Raw genomic sequence first — 12,141 nt, 5'->3', positions numbered from 1 at the left:
TTGTTTTCTTCATTATTAATATCAGATTTTTTTTTTTCTACTATAAATTCTTAAAACATTAACTGAGATTACATTCTATTTTTAAAAAAGTTTGGGGACCATTTGCAAATTATCTTGACTCTGGGGTTGTATTTCTTTTCTTTGATGTAGACTTTTTACATTAAGTAATGCAGGGTATATTTTGATATGCTGAAATTGGATCTTGTAGTTTCTGAGCATTTGTTTTCTTTCTCCCTTGAAATATTATTTTAAATCACTTTTAATTTGTGAAAAAAGTCAATGAATATATTGTAAAATATATTGTATTGTATACAATTAAATATATTAAGATTACAGTGCATTTAGTCCAAATAGAAGATTAGATACGAATATATATATATATATATATATATATATATATATATATATGTATGTATGTGCAAAATATGAAGACAGAGAAGTTCTCAAGACATAGATTATACATTATAAATGATCATTTGAAAAAAGGAGATACATCTTTTTTAGAATGGTGAAATATTTATGTAAAGAGAGCGCTTTTTTATTCAGATATTTTATATTACATAACATTTTGTTACATAACTGACATAAAACACGCAATGTGTATCCACTGAGAGAAGGGATGTGCGTTTTGTTATTGATGGAGAGCTTAATGATGGCTATAAGCTTTGTACTTAATCTCCAGCTGCACATTTTACACATGCAGTATACAATCAACAGCTCCTCCTTTTCCACTCTAGTGGTACTATAAACAGAAGGAAGAGCTACATGCTCTGCGGCATTTAATGGTACATTTATTGCCCTGATACTGAGTAACATAGCTATGTTGCTGCGTTTATGTGTATGAGTTCTTACTGAACAGCAGTGAGTGGGCAGGCTGGCATGGACATTTCATTATGTGCTGCAATGCAGTGTCAGTCCTCACCCTGCCTGTCACATCTCACAGTGAGTCTCTATTGGCTGTAACAGATTCTCATTACAGTGCCTGCAAGGTACTCCTTAAACATTCAAATTACCCTATACGTCTGAAACTTAGAATTAAGTTTCTGTTTTTAAGCTGTTTTGAGTACTACAGTGCATCTCATCCTCATGGACTGCACCAGATTTGCCAGTTCTTGCTTGAGATATTACTCCACTCTTCCACCAAGGCACTTGCAAGTTCTCAAACACGTCTGGTGGGACACATGGTTACACGAGGTTTGGCACTGCAAGGATGATCAGCTGTCTTTTCTGTCTCCCTGTTGTTTTTCAGAGTCAGTAGAATGGTCTCTTTAGTGTCCTAAGTTATTGTAACTGTGACTTTTATCGTCTATCGCCTGTAAACTACTGTTCCACAGGTGCATGTGCAATAATTGCTTATGGTTTATTGAACAAGCATGAAAAACATTGTTTAAACCATTTCCGGTAAATATGTGTAAAGCTTATTTGGATTTGACAAAATAATCTTTAAATGCAGTATCTTGAAAAAGGGAAGTTTTTGCTTTGGTTTATAATGACTTTGTGGATTCTGGTGCACAGCCAACCCAAAAACAATACGACAGTGATAAAGCATCTCAGATGCAAAATTTCCATAACACAGAACCAAAGAACCTAAAACATAACCTTACCTTAAACACTATTCTTTTCTTTCTTTGCAAGCACTGGTATTTCCTTCATGTAACCTGGGTATTATTAGTGGATAACAGAGGAAGCTTTTTTCAGGGTATCATATATCTGCTAGCTGTATGTAAAATATGTGCATTAAGTTGAAAGAAGAGGTTATTTATAATAAATTATCCTGGAACTGTGCTTCACAATCTGTTTCATAGAGGCTTTGAAGTAAACATGTCACATATTATGGTCCTATAATTTAAAGAAGGGCTGCACTAAAATGAAAAATGAAATTGAAACCCCCACACATGACCTTTGTGTGCATTGAATACAAATTCTGTATGAATTTCCTCTGTGCTCTGGATCATTAATTATTTCAGCTATCTGATGATGTATTACCTATTCTTTTGTACAAATGAGTGTCATTCATGCTTTTTTTGTGCTGTGTCTCAAACAGAACAACATCTAAGAGATATTTTAGTGAATACAACTTCAAGGTCAAGACTCATTTAACCCCAGATTGCTAAGAAAATATAATGCCCATTGGGATAAGAAAGTCTGCAAAATGATAACTAAGCTGCTAAATGGGATTAAAACACAGCCTTAAAGGAATAGTTCACTTAAAAATGAAAATTCTGTCATCATTTACTCACCCTCGAGTTGTTTCAAACCTGTATGAATTTCTTTCTTCTGCTGAGCACAAAGGAAGATATTTTGAAGAATGCCGGTAACCAGACAGTTGATAGACCCCATTGACTTCCATAGTAGAAAATAAATACTATGGATGTCAATGGGGTCCATCAACATTTGACGTGTGATTTGTTGGGAGGTGTTGCCACAGCATGCTAAGAAGTGATTGTGGTTACTCTCTTGGTTGTTTCGTAGGAGACCATGATGGATAATGCTTTGCGCACCATCTCATACATTGCTGACATCGGGAACATCGTGGTTCTGATGGCAAGACGCCGCATGCCATGCACCGCTTCACAGGACTGCATCGAGACGACCCCTGGAGCTCCTGAGGCCAAGAAGCAGTACAAAATGATATGCCATGTCTTTGAGTCCGAAGATGTGAGTGTGGCTTTCCTTTTTTAAAATACATTCACTATACCAGTCCAAAGTTTGGACAAAAATAAATTATGTTCACTTAATAAATTGTGCCTAAATATGACTTTCTTTTATATAAATAAATGTATACTTATTTTTTATGGGTGAGTTGGACCAGATGGTGAAGGGAAAACAGAGGACATGTGGCCAGCATACATGCAGCTTTAGTGTTCTTAAATGTAAAAGTTTCCAAACATTTGATTTGTATATACACTACCGTTTAAAAGTTTGGGGTCAGGATTTTTCATTAAATGTTTTTGAAAGAAGTCTCTTATGATCATGAAAACTGATGTTCTGCTTATTTTTGTGGAAACTGGGATTTTATTGATATTTATTCTGGATTATTTGATGAATAAAAAGTTAAAAACAAATGCAATTATTTTAAATAGAAATCTTTAAAAAATATATAAATGTCCTTTTGTCCACTTTTGATCAATTTTAATGCATCCTTGCTGAATTAAAATATTATTTTCTAAAAAAACTCAAACTTTTGAACGGTAGTGGTATGGAACGGTATGGAATGGGAGCCGTTATTCAGATGAAGCTCACATACAGATTGACCTGAGGTTCAGATAATAGCCTCAAAAGTAACCCTGGCTGCAGCTTTACATAATCCTGTTCTAATGGACCTACTTTTCTCTCTGCATTGCAGTTGTTCCTCACTCATGCTGTCTAATTACACTCTTTGATGTTTCAGCCAATAAGTGTGTGCGTGTCTGTGTGCGCACCCACAAATGAGTCATTTATAGAGGCTTGCACTTCTTTATTTTTACTAAACCTATTTTTCATATCACATTTCCATTATCTACTTAGTTAGCAGAGTACAATAATTACACATTTTATCATATCATACAAGTTGTTATCTTAAAAACAAAAGTGTGAACTTTGATAACTTTGCTCCATTTCTCCTCTGGGGTCCATTGTTCTGTTTAAAAAATTTTGTTTTTATCATGGCTGATTTAGATGTTCAGTTCTCCTGAAGCAGCCGTGTTTTCTGTGCTAATCAAAGCCCGCACACACGTTGGGATGTTAGATTATTAATGGGATGACCCCTTACCTGCACACGTCGCCTGAGGGGAACTGTTTAATCAGAAACCGTGGCTTGGCATTAGAAAACAGCCACAATCATTAGCAAAGGGAGTGAACCTCTTTTCCACTGCACCTCTTTAGCATTCGATATAATAGCCTTTATCCAGCTACTTTTCTACTTCCACAGAAGATTATTCATTAAGATTTGAATAAGGTTGCATGTCTTGAAATAGCCCAGTGTATTCACATTTCACAGTGAGCACTAACTGTAGCACCTCCGTGGCTTCAGAGACAGCTGGCAGTTATGGAAACCAAAAAAAAAAAAAAAAAAAACTGTTATAAAGTGTGAAATCGATGTACAATGATACACTATGATTGAGCAGATTCACAAAACATCAAATCAATGGAGTGAAAAAATGACACAGTGTTAATTTGGTGCATTGATCTGCAGTGTATAGATGTATACAAAAGGCACAGAAGCTTGTATTCAGAACAACTAATGTTCATTTAGACCAGAGAAGAACAGCCTCCTGAATAAGCCTGGTTTCTCACAAGGCTTTTCTCCACTGCTGTCACCTGATGGTGCTTTGGTTCCTTGCCGCTGTTGCTTTTGACTTGCTCAGTTGGAGTTTTAATTACAATTAATATTCAGTAATATTATTGATTTGACTGCACTGACACTATCAGATGAGAACAAAATTTGAACAGAACTGAGCTGGGTAATGACATTATTATCTTCTGTAGAACTGCTTTATAGTTTAAATGAGTTTTATTACTGACGACCTTTGCAACATTGACACTGTTATTGTACTAAATTTAATCAGCATTAACCTAATTTGAGATGAGTAATGACACTATTGTCTTCTTTAGAGCTGCTTTATGGCTGACATTTAATTTATTTTATAACACCATTATTTTTCTGTTTATTATTGAAACAATCTGTATTGTATAAAGCCCTATATAAGTAAATGTGACTTAACTTGCTTTTTTGTTTAAGAGGCTCATAATAAAATAACAAACACTATGGGCCCTATTTTAACGATCTGAAACGCAAGTGTCAAACGCGAAATGCAAGTAACTTTGTGGGTGGATCTCGGGCGCTGTTGCTATTATACCGGCGGGATAAATACTCTTGTGCCCAACACAAATCTAAAATGGGTTGGTCTGAAGTAGCTACATTACTCATAGGTGTGGTTTGGGCGTAACGTGAAATAAACCAATCAGAGTGTCATCTAACATTCCCTTTAAAAGCAGGCGCGCTTGTTCCATGACGAATTGCTATTATAACGGCGCATTTGTCAGGCGCACGCCAGGAGCGGTTCACAGCCGAGGAGACTGACGTTCTCGTCAGGGCCGTAAAAGACAGAGAAGTGACATTGTATGGGGATGGAAGAAACCCACCCAAATAAGCTTAGGTTAAACAGCTTTTGGTAAATGTGTAAGCTAGATTTATGCCTATTTTTTCACATCTTCATGGACACCACAATGATTTCCCTGTGATTGTTTTCTGGAACTGCAAAATAGCACAAGGGAACGTTTGCGCCGGAACACGCCTCCTCTTTTCGCTGAACCGCCCCCGGGAGCGCAAGTTCATTCCCTAATTTACCGACGTGCGTCTGTCGAGGGAAAAGTCAGCTGTGCGTCGGGTGCAAAATAGGAATGATACATGCGTCATAGTACAAAGTCAATTGCGCTGGGTGCAAGATAGGGCCCTATGTGTAAAGTAGCTTTAGTTCTGTTTACCTCTCGCATGTAACCCATTTATAATTAATGACAAATGTATACACAGGTTAATTCATTTTTGCAATTGTTTTCACCTGGTTTTCTTCTCCAACAAATCCAGGCCCAGCTCATAGCACAGTCCATTGGTCAGGCATTCAGCGTCGCCTACCAGGAATTCCTCAGAGCCAATGGGATCAACCCAGAGGACCTGAGCCAGAAAGAGTACAGCGACATCATCAACACACAGGAGATGTACAATGATGACCTCATCCACTTCTCAAACTCTGATAACTGCAAAGAGGTCAGCTGCCTGACACTTTCTTCTCTATTAAGTGCTCTCTCTGTGTAATACATAGCTGACCTGACACTGCTGGTTTTCTGGTCAATACAAGTGGGATTACTAGAAAGCAGAGAACAGTGATGATGGACAGCAGCACAAATGTTAAACACTTTCGTTTGTTGAAAAAACAAACACACATGGAAATCATTGGTACATTTGTGCTAGTTTCTAAAGCAACTGATGAACTTAAATGTTTTGCTTATATAATGGCTTATATAAAGGATTTAGCATAGTGTTGCTGTGCATTTATAACCGGTGGAGACCGGTGCTTTTCAGAAGATATCACTTAATAGAAAAATGTGTGCTCATCTCAGATAAATTTAGTTGTCTACAATGTTGATCCCAAAAGCTGCTTCTGAAACGGCTATTAAAGGTGGGTTAAGCGGTATTTCAAAAACGCTGTTGAAATCAACCCAAACAAACACACCCCTCTCTTCATTGCTCCGCCTCCAAAACTCACCCGCCAATCCTAACCACCGAGTCAGCCTAGAACCCCGATCGCCGGAATACACCAACAATAACACTAAACACCGCATTCTCTAGCAGACGTCAGCGCGACTCTCACTAACTGGCCTCTGTTACGCACACAATCCAAGAGTGGATGTCTGTTTATCACAGCAGAAGCGCACACGTTTGTTGTTGTTTTTCGTGTGTCGGTCTGACTAAATTCCAAACTGCATTTTTCAACACTTTCAGTTATTGACAGTCTGTTGCAAAGTCCCGCCCATTTGATAGGTCACTCAATTGTCATATAAAGAAGCCAGTCTTACAGACAAGACAAAATTACAATGATTAAAATCCCAATGTCCAATAAATAATCAGATGATTTTCCAAAGCAAATAGTGCTGATGGACTCCCAGGAAAGCACAGCATCTGGGCAGAACACAAAATGATGTCCACACAGACTAAACCTATTAAACCGGATGACAAGCAGCATGATAGTAATGTACAATTTTATTGAATGTTAATTCTATAAAATATTTAAGTTCTTTAAAAATTATATAATAATCACTATCATTTAAAAGTTCTTTTTTTAAGAAATTCATAATTTTATTCATCAAGGATGCATGAAATTGACATCATAGAAAAGAATCAATAATTTTTTATTTTTTTATTAAAAAAATTCCACAAAATGTGATTAAAAATAAGAAATGTTTCTTAAGCTCAAAATCAGTTTATTAGAATGATTTCTGAAGGATCATGTGACACTGAAGACTCCAGTAATGACTGCTAAAAATTCAGCTTTAAATATGTTGAATAAATAACATTTTAAAATAGAAAACAAATTTCACAATAATGTCTCCTTGGTACATGAACAAATGCCATTGACACAATTTTTTTCTGGTTTTTTGTTTTGTTTTTTTTGGTTATGACCATGGGACCAGTGCATCAAATAACTACAATTTCCTTAATTATAATTTCCTTTGAGCACATAATGTACACTAGAGGTAGAGGTTGTGCTATTTTGAACCCTGATGCTGTCAAGTCTTATGTTATCAACTGAGTAAAATTGTTTCCTTAATTGCTTTGTCTTTTTATGGCCTTTTATTGACAATCAACTACAATCCCTTGCCTATGCCTCCCTCCCTCCTCTCTCTCTCTCTCTCTCTCTCCCTCCCTCTCCCTCTCCCTCTCCCTCCCTCCCTCTCTCTCTCTCTCTCTCTCTCTCTCTCCCCACCCCCCACAGTTGCAGCTGGAGAAGCAGAAGGGGGAGATTCTGGGCATAGTTATTGTAGAGTCTGGCTGGGGCTCTATTCTGCCCACCGTCATCCTGGCCAACATGATGAATGGAGGCCCTGCCGCCCGTTCTGGGAAGCTCAGCATCGGTGACCAGATCATGTCAATCAACAACACCAGCCTGGTGGGGCTGCCTCTCGCCACCTGTCAGGGAATCATCAAGGTGTGCAGAGGGGTCGGGCTGTCACAGTGCGCAGTGGGCTGAATCTTGGCTTGCCCATGAATCCATCTGTGTTATTCTGAGTAGCTGGTTATTAAGGGTCTCTGGTTTAGGGCTGCTAAAAGACCACAGGACAATCAATAAAGTGGTTGCGAATCTTGATTTTCTGTTGTTATAATCCCAATGTAATAATACAGTGCATCTGGTGTGATTGGTACTGAGTTATATAATCACATGTTTTGTTTATTTCCATCAGGGCCTGAAAAATCAGGTGCAGGTGAAGTTGAACATCGTTAGCTGCCCTCCTGTAACCACAGTTCTCATTAAGAGACCAGACCTCAAGTACCAGCTGGGTTTCAGTGTGCAGAATGGCATTGTGAGTATGGAGGGATAGAAGAACAGGTCTGAAATACAGTATTGAGGTATAATCGCTACTTTTGAGTTCAACTTTTGTTTTGTGCTCCTCAGATCTGCAGTCTAATGCGTGGAGGGATCGCAGAGAGAGGAGGCGTGCGGGTTGGTCATCGTATTATTGAGATAAACGGCCAAAGTGTTGTTGCCACGGCACACGAGAAGATCGTCCAAGCTCTCTCCAATTCTGTCGGCGAGGTGAGAACTATACATACACTACCGTTCAAAAGTTTGCAGTTGGTAAAATTTTTTTTAATGTTTTTGAAAGAAGTCTCTTATGCTCACCAAGGCTATATTTATTTTATCAAAAATACAGTAAAAACGGTAATATTGTGAATTATTATTACAATTTAAAAGAACTGTTTTCTATTTGAATCTATTTTAAAATGTCTTTACTGTCACTTTTGATCAATTTAATGCATCCTTGCTTAATAAAAGTGTCACCCTCTTTAAAAACAAATTCTTAACTGACACCAGACCTTTGATTGGTAGTGTATATATTTATAGTGTTGAATAATATTGTGTTAAATATTTAGCAGAATAGTATTATATTATTATATATAGTGCTGTCAAATCGATTCATCACGATTAAGTGCATCTAAGCAAAGTTTATAATATTTGTTTAAATTATATTTATATATATATATATAATAGATGTGTGTGTGTGTATATATATATATATATATATATATATATATGTGTGTGTGTGTGTATATATATATATATATATATATATACACACGCATACATATTATATATATACACTCATCTAAAGGATTATTAGGAACACCTGTTCTATCATCTAATCTATTATCTAATCAACCAATCACATGGCAGTTGCTTCAATGCATTTAGGGGTGTGGTCCTGGTCAAGACAATCTCCTGAACTCCAAACTGAATGTCAGAATGGGAAAGAAAGGTGATTTAAGCAATTTTGAGCGTGGCATGGTTGTTGGTGCCAGGCGGGCCGGTCTGAGTATTTCACAATCTGCTCAGTTACTGGGATTTTCACGCACAACCATTTCTAGGGTTTACGAAGAATGGTGTGAAAAGGGAAAAACATCCAGTATGCGGCAGTCCTGTGGGCGAAAATGCCTTGTTGATGCTAGAGGTCAGAGGAGAATGGGCCGACTGATTCAAGCTGATAGAAGAGCAACTTTGACTGAAATAACCACTCGTTACAACCGAGGTATGCAGCAAGGCATTTGTGAAGCCACAACACGCACAACCTTGAGGCGGATGGGCTACAACAGCAGAAGACCCCACCGGGTACCACTCATCTCCACTACAAATAGGAAAAAGAGGCTACAATTTGCACGAGCTCACCAAATTGGACAGTTGAAGACTGGAAAAATGTTGCCTGGTCTGATGAGTCTCGATTTCTGTTGAGACATTCAGATGGTAGAGTCAGAAATTGGCGTAAACAGAATGAGAACATGGATCCATCATGCCTTGTTACCACTGTGCAGGCTGGTGGTGGTGGTGTAATGGTGTGGGGGATGTTTTCTTGGCACACTTTAGGCCCCTTAGTGCCAATTGGGCATCGTTTAAATGCCACGGCCTACCTGAGCATTGTTTCTGACCATGTCCATCCCTTTATGACCACCTTGTACCCATCCTCTGATGGCTACTTCCAGCAGGATAATGCACCATGTCACAAAGCTCGAATCATTTCAAATTGGTTTCTTGAACAGGACAATGAGTTCACTGTACTAAAATGGCCCCCACAGTCACCAGATCTCAACCCAATAGAGCATCTTTGGGATGTGGTGGAACGGGAGCTTCGTGCCCTGGATGTGCATCCCACAAATCTCCATCAACTGCAAGATGCTATCCTATCAATATGGGCCAACATTTCTAAAGAATGCTTTCAGCACCTTGTTGAATCAATGCCACGTAGAATTAAGGCAGTTCTGAAGGCGAAAGGGGGTCAAACACAGTATTAGTATGGTGTTCCTAATAATCCTTTAGGTGAGTGTATACTGTATATATATATATATATATATATATATATATATATATATATATATATACAGTATATACAGTATATATAAACACATTATATAAACATATTTTTATGTTAGATACGATGTGTTAGCACTAATTATATTATATTATATTATATTATATTATATTATATTATATTATATTATATTATATTATATTATATTATATTATATTATATTATATTATATTACATTAATGTTTTTGTAGTAAAAAGATCTCCTTGTCTTGAAACAGATCCACATGAAGACTATGCCAGCCGCCATGTTTAGACTCTTAACTGGTCAGGAGACCCCTATGTATATATGATCTGAGTTGGACTTGGCTGAGATGCACAACCCCGGGCACTGGCAAATGTTTGAATGCAGCAGTCACCTTTCTCTTTTTATCTTCACCAAAAATAACTTCCATCACTCTTGCTGTCTGCTAACATTACTTAAGAGATATGGTGTGTCATTTCTGCATAGTGTGGATTATGTTGATGTGTTATGTCTGCTCTCGGGGTGTGTGCATAGTCAGATGAAGATGAAGATGGAGATGGAGTTGATGCATCTCAAGTCCTTTCTTCATAATGGGGGGGGCTTTGTACATTTTATTTTGATGCTATTCTTGTTTAATTTATTTACATTTATGTATGTGTGGACATAGTTAGAGAGATGCAAGTTTGTTTTGTAAATATGTAATCATTATATCAATATCAGAAAGGAATGGAAAAGCCAGAGAGAGAAGTCCAGACAGTAGAAGCCCAAAACATCACGCCTAGTTACCATTCCAGAATGTTTGTTTCTGTTAATAAGACTTTTTTATTATTATAAATAAGGTATTGGACATTATACTTTATCCATTTCAGATGTCATTGAATTTTAAATTCATTCAAATGCGCACTAAACCAGTACATGCCCCCTACATTAACATAAGTGAACTTACAGCAGCAAATAATTATGTGGCATGACACATTTAAAAAATGCTCAAGAAGTACAGTTGTAATCCAAACTCATCGTACAGTGAACTTTGCAAGACTGACTAGTATCAGCAGGGACTTTATCAACAGAAGAGAATCGCTCCACATCGCCAGCCTTCAACGGATAAATGTCATCTAGTGGGCATTAAAGACTGAGCAAATTTTGAGTCGTTTTTTTTTACATGTGAGCAAGTGAGCAAATCTTTTGTAAAATACAGTGTGTAAACAATTTCTGGACTTCTCCCATGCTGTAATAATCAAACATTCTCTTGCCATGCTGTAAATGAATTTTGTTTCAAACACAAAAAACATTGTATGAAATGTAAGAGTTTATTTTTTAAGTGTGCTTTTTTTTTTTTGTGTATGCACAGCTGCAACTCATTTGAGTCAGTGGTGAATGTAATAGTGTTGTTAATAGTGTGTCCACTTCCTTAAGCAGTATTAGAATGTCTGTACATAAACGTTTAACCTGGTTTAGTACTGTGTCCATGTAGGAATCACTGTTAGTCCCATTTTATCTTTGTGAGGCTTTGGCCTTGGGAAAATAAAAAGACACTGTGACCAAAAGCCTTACCGCCGTGTAAGAAAGCTTTTGAAGATGAATTGTGAAACAACTAATAATACATGAACATGAATACCTGTCTGCATGCATCTTAAAATGACACTATGGCAAAATAACAATAAAGTGTTACATAAGCCCTTCATGTTGTTTTACCTTGATTCTCTGGCAGTTTTGCTTGGTGTATTTGGGAAATAAAGAATTGCTTAAAGTAATGAAGCCTGAATGGGTCATACAACCTGGAGGCTTGAGTCAAAATCCATGCCAACCACCTCGAATAGCTGCCAACTTCCAAAACTTTTAAATAGCTCCCTCGCCTCATATTATGGCCCTAATGAGCAAAGATTTGAGTCTCACAGTTGGAAATCAGTTCAGCCAGCTCAGATTTCCAGGCTTCGACATTGTCAAGAAAAGAATAAGGGAAGAAAACACTCAATAGTAAAACTCCTTTAACTGATCTTAGGGGAGATTAAAGAGGCATTGCCAAGCTTTATAGCAAGATTGTGAGGCAGGATATTCATTAA

General features: G+C 37.3%; 1 protein-coding gene across 3 annotated transcripts in view; it reads left to right on the top strand.

The window, feature by feature from the left end:
• apba2b (amyloid beta (A4) precursor protein-binding, family A, member 2b) overlaps positions 1-11,753 on the top strand; it is a 90,422-nt gene extending 78,669 nt beyond the window's left edge. For all 3 annotated transcript variants that reach the window (XM_082162596.1, XM_082162595.1, XM_082162594.1), the window contains 6 exons: positions 2,473-2,658; positions 5,567-5,746; positions 7,473-7,685; positions 7,939-8,058; positions 8,151-8,291; positions 10,335-11,753. In XM_082162596.1, coding sequence (XP_082018722.1) covers positions 2,473-2,658; positions 5,567-5,746; positions 7,473-7,685; positions 7,939-8,058; positions 8,151-8,291; positions 10,335-10,406 — 912 coding nt within the window. In that variant the 3' untranslated portion in view covers positions 10,407-11,753. The remainder of the gene's footprint in view (positions 1-2,472; positions 2,659-5,566; positions 5,747-7,472; positions 7,686-7,938; positions 8,059-8,150; positions 8,292-10,334) is intronic.
• The last annotated feature ends 388 nt before the right edge of the window (positions 11,754-12,141 follow it).

The sequence above is a fragment of the Leuciscus leuciscus genome (genome assembly GCF_965113295.1).
Source record: "Leuciscus leuciscus genome assembly, chromosome: 2".
Classification (NCBI taxonomy): Eukaryota; Metazoa; Chordata; class Actinopteri; order Cypriniformes; family Leuciscidae; genus Leuciscus; species Leuciscus leuciscus.
The sequence above is the reverse complement of the archived record's forward strand: the minus strand, read 5'-3'. Positions and strand labels throughout refer to the sequence as shown.